This window comes from Lepidochelys kempii, chromosome 1 (genome assembly GCF_965140265.1).
Source record: "Lepidochelys kempii isolate rLepKem1 chromosome 1, rLepKem1.hap2, whole genome shotgun sequence".
NCBI lineage: Eukaryota > Metazoa > Chordata > Testudines > Cheloniidae > Lepidochelys > Lepidochelys kempii.
This window is the reverse complement of record NC_133256.1, coordinates 211,061,471-211,076,981: the sequence shown is the minus strand read 5'-3', so window position 1 is coordinate 211,076,981 and position 15,511 is coordinate 211,061,471. Positions and strand designations below refer to the sequence as shown.

The 15,511-nt window shown below is 45.3% G+C and overlaps 1 protein-coding gene across 1 annotated transcript in view; it reads right to left on the bottom strand.

The window, feature by feature from the left end:
• Nucleotides 1-261: 261 nt before the first annotated feature.
• The window catches only part of LOC140898583 (scavenger receptor cysteine-rich type 1 protein M130-like), an 84,394-nt gene continuing 69,144 nt past the window's right edge, over nucleotides 262-15,511 (bottom strand). Inside the window, exons 8-15 of the mRNA XM_073312584.1 lie at nucleotides 14,905-15,231; nucleotides 14,072-14,107; nucleotides 13,551-13,688; nucleotides 12,507-12,599; nucleotides 11,425-11,496; nucleotides 10,624-10,713; nucleotides 1,878-2,030; nucleotides 262-386 (exon numbers count right to left, since the gene is read on the bottom strand). Of these exons, the coding sequence (XP_073168685.1) occupies nucleotides 262-386; nucleotides 1,878-2,030; nucleotides 10,624-10,713; nucleotides 11,425-11,496; nucleotides 12,507-12,599; nucleotides 13,551-13,688; nucleotides 14,072-14,107; nucleotides 14,905-15,231 (1,034 nt within the window). The remainder of the gene's footprint in view (nucleotides 387-1,877; nucleotides 2,031-10,623; nucleotides 10,714-11,424; nucleotides 11,497-12,506; nucleotides 12,600-13,550; nucleotides 13,689-14,071; nucleotides 14,108-14,904; nucleotides 15,232-15,511) is intronic.

The window sequence follows — 15,511 nt, the reverse complement described above, 5'->3', positions numbered from 1 at the left end:
ATGTTACAAATAAAACAGCAGGAATAAAAAAGCAGGACAGTTCCAGACAGTCTGATCAATTGGGAATTACAGGGGAAACCACAGATCCTGTCTCAGTCACACATATTTCTTGCAAGCAGACAAAACTGCAATATAAAAGCTGTATGAACTAGTTCCCAGGTAGGGATTGTTTCTGATGGCCCAGAGAGCATTTGAAAGAAGAATAGCCCAATCATACAACATTTATGTCCTCACAGGATATTTGATCTGAACTCAGCATTCTTATAGTGATGTCCCAGAGACCCCATCTTCAACGTCATCATAACCTGGGTCTCCAGGAAGTAGGGACAGGGCGTCTCTCTCAGCCTCAGAGACCTCTTCACTTCTTAGCAAGTGCAGACTCCAATCTGAAAATGAACAAGGGGCCACATTGCAGTCAATGTAACCATTCTACACCCATGTATACTCACAGTATAGGCTGTGACATATCCCTTCTGTTCCTGTGATTGGGGCCCTACAAGTTTAATCCATTATCTCTCTATAGCCTACAAAGAAAACATCTGGGAGTGCATTCATTCTGTGCTGAGACCTGCCTGTTGCAGGAGTAGTGTGGAGATGTCAGTGAGCTGGTGACGCCTCCCTGATGCTCAAGCAGGGGCTGCTCTAACTCCCGATGGCTGGTATAGTCCCTAAGGGTACATACACCAGCTGAAACCAGGTAGGGTGGAGCAGGCTGGAGCTTCTATCCCACAAGACATTCAAGGACAAGAAGCCAAAAAACAGGGGACATAATAGATCTCAACTGCCCACACAATATGAGTTTGAATGTTTCTCTCAACAAGAACAAAGAAATGCACATTTCATCCTAACCCACTTTCCTCTGAGGTGCAAAGTGGGAGCTCAGCCGTCAGCTCCAGACTGTGAGTTGCTCTCATACAAGGCTAATGGAGCCATTTACATATTGAAGAGAGTGATTTCAAACCTGATGCCAGGCCTCTAACTAACCCCACTGCAGGGCCCTGCTCTTCCCATTACCATACTGGGCACTGACACCTTGTTTGGGGGAAGACACACAGGCTGTGATCCTGCAAACGCACCTGTGTAACTTTGTCCTCACAACAAGTAATTTGGCCAGGGTCACTTCCTTGCTGCATAATCCATATTCCCATCCAGACATTGGTCCCGTGGATCACTGGGAAACACAGACATTTCCAGCTTTGCCAACCCCAAGCGTTCAAAAATTAGAAGTTGACAGGATGCAGGGCCTGCAGCAGAGCCAATCTCCAGAGAACCTAATAATCTGCCTTATTGGCTGGAAGAGTCCTCAGAGTGGCTCATTAGTCCAGCAGAGCTGCAGTTCAGCAGCTACTTGTAGCATTCACCCATGGCTGCCATCGCTCCTGCCTTGTTCCCACTTCTGTTCCTGCTTTACCTCAGCCTTACCCCTGCCTTGCTTTACTCCAGGTTACCTGGTCCTGACCCTCAGCTCCAATTCCTGACTCCAGTTCTGCCCCTTGGCTCCAATTTCTGACTTTAGCTCTGACTCCAGCTCTAACCACTGAGCCTGATTCTGGGTCTAACTATTGGACACGACTACCTATGTCTCAGTCACTGACAGAAGTTAGGCCTCAACATATCATGAGATTGGTTTAAAAATCAGTAGATTAAAAAGACTTTTTTTGGTCTTTTTTTTGTCCTCTGGTTTCTGAGCCTTTAGGTGAAACTCAGTTCATGTTCTGAAGCTTCTTTCTGCAACCATCAGGGCTAGAGAACTTGCTTTTTAAAAAATTAAAGCAGAGACTCTCATGTCTCCGGGAGTTTGAACTTTTAAAAATACTAGATATCATGAGACTAGCAATAAACTGCAAGAATTGGCAAAAGTGCATTTCCCCACTCACCTGTCTGTGAATCCCTGTTCCTGTCACTCTCTCCTGGGGCTCCAGTGTCTTCCCAGGCACACTGCCCGGGGCCGTGGTTATCATTGGGGTCAGAAACTTCTTTGACATCATCATAACCGTTCTCTGTGACATTTCCAGGCAGTGCAGGAGCCTCTGAAAAAGAGGCAAGAATTAATGGTAATGAGGAGAGAACTTCCACTGAATAGAGAAATAAATTATACACCAGGTACAAACAGCCTGAGGTACTGACACCCCAAGGGGGATGAGAAACCAAAAGTCCCTCCCTCACCAACCTTAGTGTCAGAGGAATTTCATTCATGTAACGTTTGTCTGACACATTTCAAGGACCTGATATAACTGTAAATTACTCAAAGGAGCCTCAAACAGAAACTGAAATGAAGGTTGTGGGAGATTTGGGAAGAGGTGGCTAGGAGTGGGGTTTATGTCAGAGGACGATTTGCCCATGGTACTTTGTTGTTATACTAATTATACAGATAAATGATACTTTAATTTGTTCTATCACTTACTTTCTAAACTTTCCATTATTGTGAAAAGCTCATTTTGTTCCATTTCTCTAAACGAGTTTGGCCCATAACCCACCCCTGATCTGCAGTGTCTGGAACACACACCACCAAGTCAGGCCAAGCATAGGAAAAACTTTTTCACTAGGAGGGTGGTGAAGCACTGGAATGAGTTACCTAGGAAGGTGGTGGAATCTCCTTCCTTAGAGGTTTTTAAGGTCAGGCTTGACAAAGCTGTGGCTGAGATGATTTAATTGGGGATCGGTCCTGCTTTGAGCAGGGGGTTGGACTAGATGTCCTCCTGAGCTCCCTTCCAACCCTGATATTGTATGATTCTATGGGCCTGTGGGTGTGAAATCTGTACATCCCTTTCATGTGTGAAACTCAAGTATAGATCAGTGGACTTAGCAAAGACAGGGATGGCTGAGGGAGACCATTACCACAGAGCAGAGGGCTGTGCTCAGAGAGCTTGTCTCCTAACTTTGTGAGTAATGTTAGTGCACATTAAAGTGAAGGTCAGGGAGCAGTGACTAGAGTCAGGGGCACCATGGGCAGGCACTGAATAAACTTCTTCTAGAGTCACACTGGTTGGCCTGTGTGGTACCACATGCTTTACTATTTCCCCTCCATACAGCTCTGACCTAAACCAGCACCCACAGCCATGCTCTGTGGGAGAAGAGTTAGAAGATCCTATGACATGCTGAGCACCCTGAGAGTCACAGATTTATAGAGTTCAAGGCCAAAAGGGACCATTAGCTCATCTTGGCTGACGGCCTGTATATATAACAGGCCACTGAATTTTACCTAGTTGCCCCTCTATTAAGGAGAATAACCCGTGTTTGGCTAAGGTATGTCTGTCACAGTTCAGGACAACTGCACCTGTATTCCCCCTCTGTGGGCCACCAAGGACACCCACTCTAGGCTCCCGGCTCCTCAGCTGTCTCCTCTCTTGGAAAGATACCTCCATCCCTTCTGACCGGGATTTTTCCAGCCTTCACAGTTCTCTGCCTACATGGTGATATTCCCAGCAAGTCAGATTGCCTAAGGGCCAGTGTGTATGCTTTGCTTTCTCTCCAGAAGTTATTTCCAGTATATTGCCTGCAGTTGTAAGTTGCCATGCACCTCCTTCCAAGCAAGCACATTTATTCTTAAGGTAAAAGCATTACAAAGAAAACATAGAGCAATAAAAGAACCTAAACACAAGCTAAAAAGCTTACCAGAGAGCACCCCAACTCAAACCTCAGGCTCTGGCAGGTGCCAGTCCTTCACAACCCACAAATGGGCTTTCTCCAGAGTTACAAGTTCACAACTGTCTCAGATTCAGAACCCGAACCCAGGTTGGGTGGTACAGCTGTTTCTTTACACAGCTCTGGCTTTTTAACTCATCTCTGGGAACAGGTAATCCGCACACAATGACCTACTCCTCGGGGTGTAGCTTCAAAAGACTGGATTTTTACATAACCCGCAATGGTGCAATTTGCATTAACCGCTCCCTAGGGATTCTCCAGGAAATCCACTTCACACTTATTTTCCCAAAAGTCCATTCTTGTCTGGCACATTTTCAATATAGTCTTTTGAACTCCCAGAACTCATATCACACCTCCCCTCAAATAGCGTATATGTAATCCTGGCCCATGGTAATACATAACCTTTGCATTTAATACAGTGGACCCCAGATATATTTAAACTTAATTCAATAAGGCCGCCCAATGATATGTAGGAAATTGCCATATCTGCCATAGCATTCATTCTTGATTTGAAGACATCAAGAGATGGGGAACTTATCATTTCCCTTGGTAGTTTGTTCCAGTGATTAATCACCCATACTGTTAAAAATTTGCACCTAATTTCTAATTTTTATTTGTTTTGCTTCAGCTTCCAGCCAGTGATTCTTGCTATGCCTTTTTATACTCAGTTAAAGAGCCCTTTAATATCAGTATTTTCTCCCTGTGAAGATTCTTTATTAAGGCACCTCTCAATCTTCTTTTAGTCAAGCTAAACAGATTGAGCACTTTAAATTTCCCCATGTAAGGCATTTTCTCCATTGATCAGCTCCCACTGATTGCATCAGTACTGTTAGAAAATAGGCCTGTTTGTTAGCCTGAGATAGAATTTTGAGTTTGATTTTTGATACTCTTATATCCTTACTAATATGTGTGGACAAGAAACAAAGAGACTGTGTGTTGCATTTCCCACAACCAGATGGGGCTTTTAGTACAATGTGAAAAGATAAGAGATAGACCTAAAGTGTTGCTAGGTACGGTGGGAGTGTAATATATGAGCGTACACTTGAAGACTGCCTCGACTCCTATCTCAAGGCAAGGTCAAGCAACCAGTTGGGAGGAGTGAGGTGGATGGTGGGGAAGGTATAAGAAACACTAAAAGCCAAAGAAAATCCTGACGCTGGCTGATACATAATCTCACTCCCTACCCCTCCCATGGGATACAAAAGAAGTGGCACCAAAGCCCCCAGTGTGACACTATGCCCCCATATTCTTCATAGAAATATTATTATGATATGAGTATGGCATAATTATGATGTATTTGATGCAAGATAAGGTATGTGAAATATCACTGATATACTGAATATGATTATCCTACTTGAATGCATGTATCATTTCTGTATCTGAAGTTAGGAATATTGACTATGTATCTGTACTACAAATTGTGTTTACACATGGGGAACGCCCACTAGACAGAATGCAATCAGTCTAGATGGCTAGCTAGGAACAAGTCAATGGACCATTAGAGAGAACAATAGGTCTTTGAAGATGCTAATCTCCCACCTTCCTGGGAAGTCTTCATGGGGATGCTGCAAACAGCCTCTGAGTTATGACTGCAGGGACATGTGACCAACTCACCTGGTATTGGACACCATGATAATACTAGTATTTTCCTACTGGCTGGGGGTGGAAATCAAACTGGGAGACAAAGGATTCCCGCCATATGCAAAAACTAGTTAAGGCAGGTGTTAGGATATAGATATTCAGTCCTGTCTGTAAAGGGCTATACTCTAAGAATTTAGGTGTATTCTTACCACTTGGCTAGTTATAGAGGTATAAAAGAAACAATCAAAATCACTGTCTGCCAGTGTAAGAGCCTTCTCTTACTGTGACAGTCTGAGACCCTGTTCTTAGGCTAAGGCCTTTGGCTAAGCAGCAGAGGCAGCCATAAGCTGGGAAGCGAACGGTTCCTCACATTCCAACGTAGTCACATTGAAATAAGGTGCTATTGGGCTGTTAGGAATACAGTCCTGTCCTGATAATGCCTATCACCTCCAGAGAAAGGGAAGTGTCTAGAAGATGTAAAAGGAAACTTAGTTTGATAGCAGCCTGTCTGGCAAGAACTCACTTATCAATAGCTGGGATGTGAAATCCTCACTTCTGTGTTTGTTCTATCACTGTAGTCCCCATTTCCCTATTGTTTGTCTGCATAATCTCTGTCTGGTTCTATGATTGTCTCTGTCTGCTGTATAATTAATTTTGCTGGGTGTAAACTAATTAAGGTGGTGGGATATAATTGGTTACATAATCATGCTACAATGTGTTAGGATTGGTTAGTTAAATTTCAGGAAAATGATTGGTTAAGGTATAGCTAAGCAGAACTCAAGTTTTACTATATAGTCTGCAGTCAATCAGGAAGTAGGTGGGTGTGTGGGTGGGGGAAATGGGAACAGGGAATGGGGGTGGGGAAACTGGAATCATGTTTTGCTAAAGGGGGAAATGGGAACAGGAAATGGGGGTGGGGAAACTGGAATCATGTTTAGCTAAGAGCAGGAATGGGAACAGGGACACAGGTAAGACTCTGTGGTGTCAGAGCTGGGAAGGGGGACACTAAGGAAGGAAACTGGAATCATGCTTGATGGAAGTTCACCCCAATAAACATCGAATTGTTTGAACCTTTGGACTTCGGGTATTGTTGCTCTCTGTTCATGCGAGAAGGAAGTAAGTGGGGGAGTAGCACTGTATGTAAGGGAGCAGTATGACTGCTCAGAGCTCCGGTACGAAACTGTAGTAAAACCTGAGTGTCTCTGGATTAAGTTTAGAAGTGTGTGCAACAAGAGTGATGTAGTGGTGGGAGTCTGCTATAGACCACCGGACCAGGGGGATGAGGTAGATGAGGCTTTCTTCCGGCAGCTCACGGAAGCTACTAGATTGCATGCCCTGATTCTCATGGGTGACTTTAATTTTCCTGATATCTGCTGGGAGAGCAATACAGCGGCGCATAGACAATCCAGGAAGTTTTTGGAAAGCGTAGGGGACAATTTCCTGGTGCAAGTGCTAGAGGAGCCAACTAGGGGGGGCGCTTTTCTTGACCTGCTGCTCACAAACCGGGTAGAATTAGTGGGGGAAGCAAAAGTGGATGGGAATCTGGGAGGCAGTGACCATGAGTTGGTTGAGTTCAGGATCCTGACGCAGGGAAGAAAGGTAAGCAGCAGGATACGGACCCTGGACTTCAGGAAAGCAGACTTCGACTCCCTCAGGGAACGGATGGCCAGGATCCCCTGGGGGACTAACTTGAAGGGGAAAGGAGTCCAGGAGAGCTGGCTGTATATCAAGGAATCCCTGTTGAGGTTACAGGGACAAACCATCCCGATGAGTTGAAAGAATAGTAAATATGGCAGGCGACCAGCTTGGCTTAATGGTGAAATCCTAGCGGATCTTAAACATAAAAAAGAAGCTTACAAGAAGTGGAAGGTTGGACATATGACCAGGGAAGAGTATAAAAATATGGCTCGGGCATGTAGGAATGAAATCAGGAGGGCCAAATCGCACCTGGAGCAGCAGCTAGCGAGAGATGTCAAGAGTAACAAGAAGGGTTTTTTCAGGTATGTTGGCAACAAGAAGAAAGCCAAGGAAAGTGTGGGCCCCTTACTGAATGAGGGAGGCAACCTAGTGACAGAGGATGTGGAAAAAGCTAATGTACTCAATGCTTTTTTTGCCTCTGTTTTCACTAACAAGGTCAGCTCCCAGACTGCTGCGCTGGGCATCACAAAATGGGGAAGAGATGGCCAGCCCTCTGAGGAGATAGAGCTGATTAGGGACTATTTAGAAAAGCTGGACGTCCACAAGTCCATGGGGCCGGACGAGTTGCATCCGAAAGTGCTGAAGGAATTGGCGGCTGTGATTGCGGAGCCATTGGCCATTATCTTTGAAAACTCGTGGCGAACCGGGGAAGTCCCAGACGACTGGAAAAAGGCTAAAGTAGTGCCAATCTTTAAAAAAGGGAAGAAGGAGGATCCTGGGAACTACAGGCCAGTCAGCCTCACCTCAGTCCCTGGAAAAATCATGGAGCAGGTCCTCAAAGAATCAATCCTGAAGCACTTGCATGAGAGGAAAGTGATCAGGAACAGCCAGCATGGATTCACCAAGGGAAGGTCATGCCTGACTAATCTAATCGCCTTTTATGATGAGATTACTGGTTCTGTAGATGAAGGGAAAGCAGTGGATGTATTGTTTCTTGACTTTAGCAAAGCTTTTGACACGATCTCCCACAGTATTCTTGTCAGCAAGTTAAGGAAGTATGGGCTGGATGAATGCACTATAAGGTGGGTAAAAAGCTGGCTAGATTGTCGGGCTCAACGGGTAGTGATCAATGGCTCCATGTCTAGTTGGCAGCCGGTATCAAGTGGAGTGCCCCAAGGGTTGATCCTGGGGCCGGTTTTGTTCAATATCTTCATAAATGATCTGGAGGATGGTGTAGATTGCACTCTCAGCAAATTTGTGGATGATACTAAACTGGGAGGAGTGGTAGATATGCTGGAGAGGAGGGATAGGATACAGAAGGACCTAGACAAATTGGAGGATTGGGCCAAAAGAAATCTGATGAGGTTCAATAAGGATAAGTGCAGGGTCCTGCACTTAGGATGGAAGAATCCAATGCACAGCTACAGACTAGGGACCGAATGGCTAGTCAGCAGTTCTGTGGAAAAGGACCTAGGGGTGACAGTGGACGAGAAGCTGGATATGAGTCAGCAGTGTGTCCTTGTTGCCAAGAAGGCCAATGGCCAATGTCCCAATGGCATTTTGGGATGTATAAGTAGGGGCATAGCGAGCAGATCGAGGGACGTGATCGTTCCTCTCTATTCGACATTGGTGAGGCCTCATCTGGAGTACTGTGTCCAGTTTTGGGCCCCACACTACAAGAAGGATGTGGATAAATTGGAGAGAGTCCAGCGAAGGGCAACAAAAATTATTAGGGGTCTAGAACACATGATTTATGAGGAGAGGCTGAGGGAGCTGGGATTGTTTAGCCTGCGGAAGAGAAGAATGAGGGGGGATTTGATAGCTGCTTTCAACTACCTGAAAGGGGGTTCCAAAGAGGATGGCTCTAGACTGTTCTCAATGGTAGCAGATGACAGAACGAGGAGTAATGGTCTCAAGTTGCAGTGGGGGAGGTTTAGATTGGATATTAGGAAAAACTTTTTCACTAGGAGGGTGGTGAAACACTGGAATGCGTTACCTAGGGAGGTGGTAGAATCTCCTTCCTTAGAGGTTTTTAAGGTCAGGCCTGACAAAGCCCTGGCTGGGATGATTTAACTGGGAATTGGTCCTGCTTCGAGCAGGGGGTTGGACTAGATGACCTTCATGGGTCCCTTCCAACCCTGATATTCTATGATTCTATGATTCTAAGTGGGTGAAGGAATAAGCCCCCTAACAGCAGGGCAGTGATATCATCGTGGTTGGTTCTTCATTGTCTCCTCACCTATGATGACTGCTGTAAACACCTAAGACTGAACCTGGGGGGAGGGATAGCTCAGTGGTTTGAGTATGGGCCTGCTAAACCCAGGGTTGTAAGTTCAATTCTTGAGGGGGCCATTTGGGATCTGGGGCAAAAATTGGGGTTGGTCCTGCTTTGAGCAGGGGATTGGACTAGATGACCTCCTGAGGTCCCTTCCAACCCTGGTATTCTATGATTCTAAGAAAGGACTGAACCCAGGCTAGAGGGAGTTCCAGCCTGTGAAAGAAATACCTGGAGATTTAAGCTGCAAGCAAGTGCAGCTTGCCTTCAGGAACCTTTGCAATCTGCCTAAAACATCATTTAGGGTGAGAATTTGTTACACATATCCAGTTTCTTTAGTATATTAAGCTTAGCTTGCGTGGTTTTTATTGTTTTTGGCTAGGTAATCTGCTTTGATCTGTTTGTTAACCCTTATAATCATGTAAAATCTATCTTTTGTAGTTAATAAACTTGTTTTTGGTTTTGTCTAAAACCAGTGTGTGTGGAAACTATAATTGGGGAGCAAAAAGCTGTTGCATATCTCTCTCCACATTGAGGGAGGGGACGAATTTCATGAGCTTATGCTGTACAGTTCTCAGTGAACTGCAAGGCAGTATAATTTTGGGTTTACACCCCAGAGGGGGGTGCACACAATTGCTGGGCAATTGCTTAGCTGAGCCTTCCCATGCAGAGCTGATCTCAACATGTGTGTGTAAAGCTGCAGATGGGTGTGTCCCTACCTTTACGTGTGCTGGTAAGGTGCAGTCTGAAACCTGAGGATGGGCTTGGCAGGCTTGTCTCAGCAGTACACTGAGAAGGGAATCCAGGCTGGTGGTTCAGGTGGGTTCAGTTGTACCCCAGTTCCAAGCGGCACCCCAAATGGGGTGCGGGGAACATGTCACAACAAGACCCTTCAAAATGGAACATGACCATAAACTGTAAGGGGTGGGACCAAGGGCATGCATTACAGGTATAATTATGCCTGCTAAGGAAGGAGAACAGTGACACTGGGAAAAAGGCTCTGCAGCATCAGAGCTATGGATATGCTTGCTTCAATTAACACCAATAAACATTGCATTGCCTGTACTTCGGAGTTCCAGTCTTCTGCTTTCTGTCTGCATGACAAGAACCAGGGGAGGGGTGAAGGGAAAGCCCCTAACAAGTACTAAAGATGCTCAGCACCTCACAAGATCAAGCCATAAATGACAATTTTTGCCTGTATAGACAGACACTGTGATCTATTGGGCGGAGGTCTAGACAGGGATGCAGAAACCTGGGTTCTTTTCTCAGTTCTGCCACTGCCCTGCTAAATGATCTTGGGCAAATCACTTCACTACTCTGTGCCTCAGTTTTCCCATCTGTAAAATGGAGATAATAGTACCACCCTCCTTTTTAAAGTGCTTTGAGGTCTATGTATGAAAAGCCCTACATAGGAGCTAGGTGTTATTAATTACTAGTTTTTCCACAGGGTATCATTGCTTCAAGGCTATAGATTTACTCCTCACCTTGGCTGTCTGAAGTCAGGAGCACATCACTCGACACAGGGTCCTCCACATTATCGAAATCCAACTGAGACCCCCAAGGGGAAACTCCCTCTGTAACAGCAAACAGCACACTCAGTGTCCCCTGAACACACCCAGTTCCTGAGCAGGTTTCTAGTTCCCCATTAAGTGCCTGTTGCCTTGGAGCATGGGCTGTTTACCATGGAGTTTGTAGGAGAAAGTCACAGGGTGATCCAGGGGAAAAGCATGATTGATATTCTGTGAAATTTTCTCATGCATTTCAGTGGGATCAGGATCTGTGTTGGTGCTGAGCTAACACTAGACACACTGGAAGATGGTAGCTGCTGCACCAGAGCTGACCTTTGTGACTCCAACCAAACTCTATAATGATGGTTTATAGTCTCTTAGTTTATATGGACTAGATTGTGACTTGGGCTACTTGCTTATGCCAGCTGGTAAAACCATAGGTACAGATCAGGGTTTGTTTACTGGTAGGCTCCAGCTGTGACTTTCAGTACTTCCATGCCAAGCGAATAGTTCTGGACCGCATTCCCTGAAGCTCCTCCCCGAGTGGAGGGCATCACAAACCACATACAGGAAAGGTGATGATTTTATCACACGTTTCCATCACAAAGGTTGACAGAAATCTTTGAAAGTCTGGTTAAATCTAATCCCATCAGAATGTATAAAATCTGTTCTGGGTCATGAAATTGATTGAGGGGAAATGACAGCCTTTACAGAAAATGCTGTGGAGATTAAATTCTCCACCCAGATATGGTCTCTGTATCTCTCCTTCCCCATTACCTTGTTCTGATGCAGGATCATTTCCCACCTCGCTGTCCTTGGTGTAATACCGAAGTTTCATCAGTGAATCATCTGAATAGGAGATTGTAGGGACAACAAATGAGATGTTATCAAAGTGAGAGCAGCTAAGTTGACAAATGGCTGGTGCATCTGGGGGCTGGGAGAAAGATTTCTGGTCTCCTTCTTTTAGGGAAGATGCTGAATGCACAGTGACACTGAGAAATATCCATTTTATTGTGGTAAACGTGGGTTTGGGGAGGATAAAATCAGACTGGGAAGATGCTGGGAACATCCATGCTGAACCTAGGAGGTGCGGGGGGGACTGAGTGTGACCTTTAACAAGGAATTTAAAAATCTCCAACTCCACCTGCTAACTCATGTGAAAGCTACAAACTGTCTTGTCTACACTGAGGTGTTACCTTGTGTTAGTTATCCCAAGTTAAGAACACACCTTTTCTTTTCAGTGAAGACAAGGCCCAAGGCTGCAGGATGTCTGTTCCAAGAATGGGAACAAGCAGAGAAGAGTGGGGAGGAAGCTCATCTTCATGAAAAAAGAAAAGGAGTACTTGTGGCACCTTAGAGACTAACCAATTTATTTGAGCATGAGCTTTCGTGAGCTACAGCTCACTTCATCGGATGCATACCGTGGAAACTGCAGTAGACATTATATACACACAGAGACCATTCTCTGTGTGTATATAATGTCTACTGCAGTTTCCACGGTATGCATCCGATGAAGTGAGCTGTAGCTCACGAAAGCTCATGCTCAAATAAATTGGTTAGTCTCTAAGGTGCCACAAGTACTCCTTTTCTTTTTGCAAAGACAAACTAACACGGCTGTTACTCTGAAACCTGTCATCTTCATGAGTTCATCACACAACAAACCTGGAGATAGATGCACCTTGTGGTGTCATTTACACCAATGGAGAGTGAGTGCTATGTGGGAGTAAATCACTAAGAAATCTGTATCCACAGTGTGCCAGGGATCCCAGGGATGAGGGCTGAGATTTTAGCTCTGGGTCAGGGCCTCGGGATGGAAAGTGCAGTAGATATTTGCTCCGTTAGGAATGAGACACACGGACCTGAGCGACCCAACATCTGCTTCTCTCCATTCAGGTTATAATCGATCTCCTCATATATGGCTTCAGTGAAAGGGTCCGAGGATCTTCTGGAGTCTGGAAACAAAGGTCAGGATTTGCCCAGGGTCATAGAAAGTAGAGCTGGGAAAACCTATTAGATCATCCAGCCCCTCCCTCTGGGAGCAGTGCAAGATTGAGCCTTACAGCACATTCCCACTGCTCTGTCCAGGCTATATTCAAGTGAGTGTCCCAGCTGATGGGAGCCACATCCCATTCCACAACGTCCCTTTGGAGACGATTCCATGGACAGGTTTACTATCATAATGTCTTTCCTCGTGTTCATCCTAAATGTTCCCTCATGCTCTCATCCCATTGCTCCTGGTTAGTCCTCCTTGTATCACCTTAAATAATTCTTCCACCAACTTGGTGTTTACACCAATTGCAAAGTGGAAATAATAGTACTTACTTATCTACTGGCCAGTGACCCTGTGGGGAGGAATTAACTAATGGTTGTGCAGTGATTTATCAATGGAAAGTACTCTAAGTGCCATGGATTAATATCAGTGTTTTGATCTTTTAGACATTATCACCAAGGCTCTTTTCCAGCATTTCTCCTTCTTCATACCCTCTCTCCCACTCAATCTCTCTGTTCAGAAACTTTGCCCCACATGGATTTTCTTGCAGATTTCCAAATGGAATCTCTACATGTTATTTTCTGCCACTATTGCAATCTCTTTAATCCTCTTTGAATTATTTCTCTGTCCTCATCACTGCTCTCAACTCCTCCCAATTCAGTGTCATGTGCAAGTGTCTCTGCTGTGCTGTTCATTTCCAGGGCCAGATCATCAAGGAAAATATTAAATAAAACAAGATTTCACATGGAACCTCATAGTTTTACCAAGGGTCCTCCCTCTCCTCAGCTACATCCTCCCCTCACCCTGCGCTGATCCAGCTCTAGGTCCTCTCACAGCCTTGGCCCTCTCCACACCTGCAGCTCCCCCTGCTATTGCAGAGGCATTTCAGACAGTGACACTAATCAGCACCCACCTTTGCGCTGTGCCTTGGCACTTCGCACCTGTGCGCCCAGAATGATTAAGACCAGGCAGAGCAAGGCCCCCAGGATAATGCAGATGACCACGGGCACTGTGACTCTCCCACTGTCGGTCGGAGGGCGGCGCGGGGGAGCTGGGTGGAAATGAATATGCAACAAGGAGTAATTATCCTGTGAGAGTCAGGGGGCCCCAGGGAGCTCCTCAGTCACTCATTGCATGGCCCAGGGCAGCAGGGTAACGGGCTGGGACACAGTCTGTGCGCTACAGGGGCAGCTCACAGGCTGCTGTTTAAATCATGGGCCCTGCTCTGGTGGCTAGAACCAATAGACAGGAATCATCCTGCTCAGCACAGCCTGCAGCTCCCACCCAGGTGTCATTCACACATGTGTCATTCAGTCCTTAGATTTCACACTCAGTATAAAGGAGCTCATTCGCTCAGGCTGGAGGTTCCAGCTCATTCCTCTGTGACCCTGGCACCAGGTAAATTTAATCCTTGATGGGAGGGGAATATTTTACCTCTTCTAAACAGTGAAGCTGTTGTCTTCATCACACCTGCAAAGGGAAAGGAAACGAGAGTTAGAGTCTGAAGTAAGGGGCAGGTGATGTGTTTGTTACATGGGAGAACATCCACTCTCAAAGTCTCTGTGTGTGGACATTTGTCAAACAGTGTCTGAGATGGTTTCCCTTTTCTTCTTATGGAAATAAAATTCTGAGACAACAAATTGAGTAGTGTGCATGACACAGATGATAATAGAGTTTATCTGCATATTAAACCATTAATTTCAGCACTTTATAATGGAAAAATCGAAAAATTGGTGTATTTTATCATTTATGGATTTGCTATTCAGTTTTTACTATGGATGCTGAAATCTTTAGGCATAGCTTCTGCTGCTGTGTTTGTTTTTGTATATCTGAGTCTGTTCAAAGAAAAGGAGTACTTGTGGCACCTTAAAGACTAACAAATTTATTTGAGCATAAGCTTTCATGAGCTACAGCTCACTTCATACAAGGGGTTCAAATGTGCACAGATTAATCATCTGAAAGTCACCCACGTTAGTATAAAAATCCATAGAAGAGAAATATTGTTATTACAGTTGGGCTCAAAATGGAACTGAAACTCACCCACAACACCCCTCTCTCACACACACATCCTCACAAACAGACTTGTGGGGAATTCTGATCCTGACCCAAACTGCACATCCTGGACCCATCTCTGATTGTTCATCCCAAAAGGCTCAATAGCCAAAGAGCTGCACAAATTATGCTTTCTACTGAGAGGCTTTTCTGGGGTCTTACTAGTGGATTGCACCATGGGTCCCCACTTCTTTTATACATTTTTTTATAATTACCATTTGAAGAATCATTGCAAATAATATGGGTCTCTTCTGCTCGGTGATCACATGACTGCCATTTCCATGGGCCTGAGGGACACTGCCAAAGGGAGCTGTGCTGCTCAGTGCACTTAACATGGTCCAGCCACGTGAGACCAGAACCTTCCCCATGTTGAAATTCTCCTGCAGTGAGCACTCCATCTCCACAGTTCAGCTGTTTGCATACAATTGTCGGGGTGATGCCAGTCATCTGATTTGAGCAAACACTGCCCCATGTCCCATTGTAGAAAACCTCCAGGCGCCCAGCACAGTCACTGCTGCTCACCAGCCTCAGATCTGTGAACTCTAGAAGGAAATGCACAAAAAGGGAATTTAAATTGATGATCCTGAAAGTTTTTGGTCTACACTACAGCGTAAGGTTGACTGATTATGTCAGTGTACCCACTATAGCCTTGCTCCCACCAATGTAAGTGCCCTGCTACATCAACATAATAACTCCACCTCCACGAGAGGTGTAGGGCTTATGTCTATGGAGTTAGGGCAATGCAGTGTCCATGTGGACACTGAGGGTTACTTACATCAGCTGTTGGCTGTCATTTTGGGATGTATAAGTAGGGGCATAGCG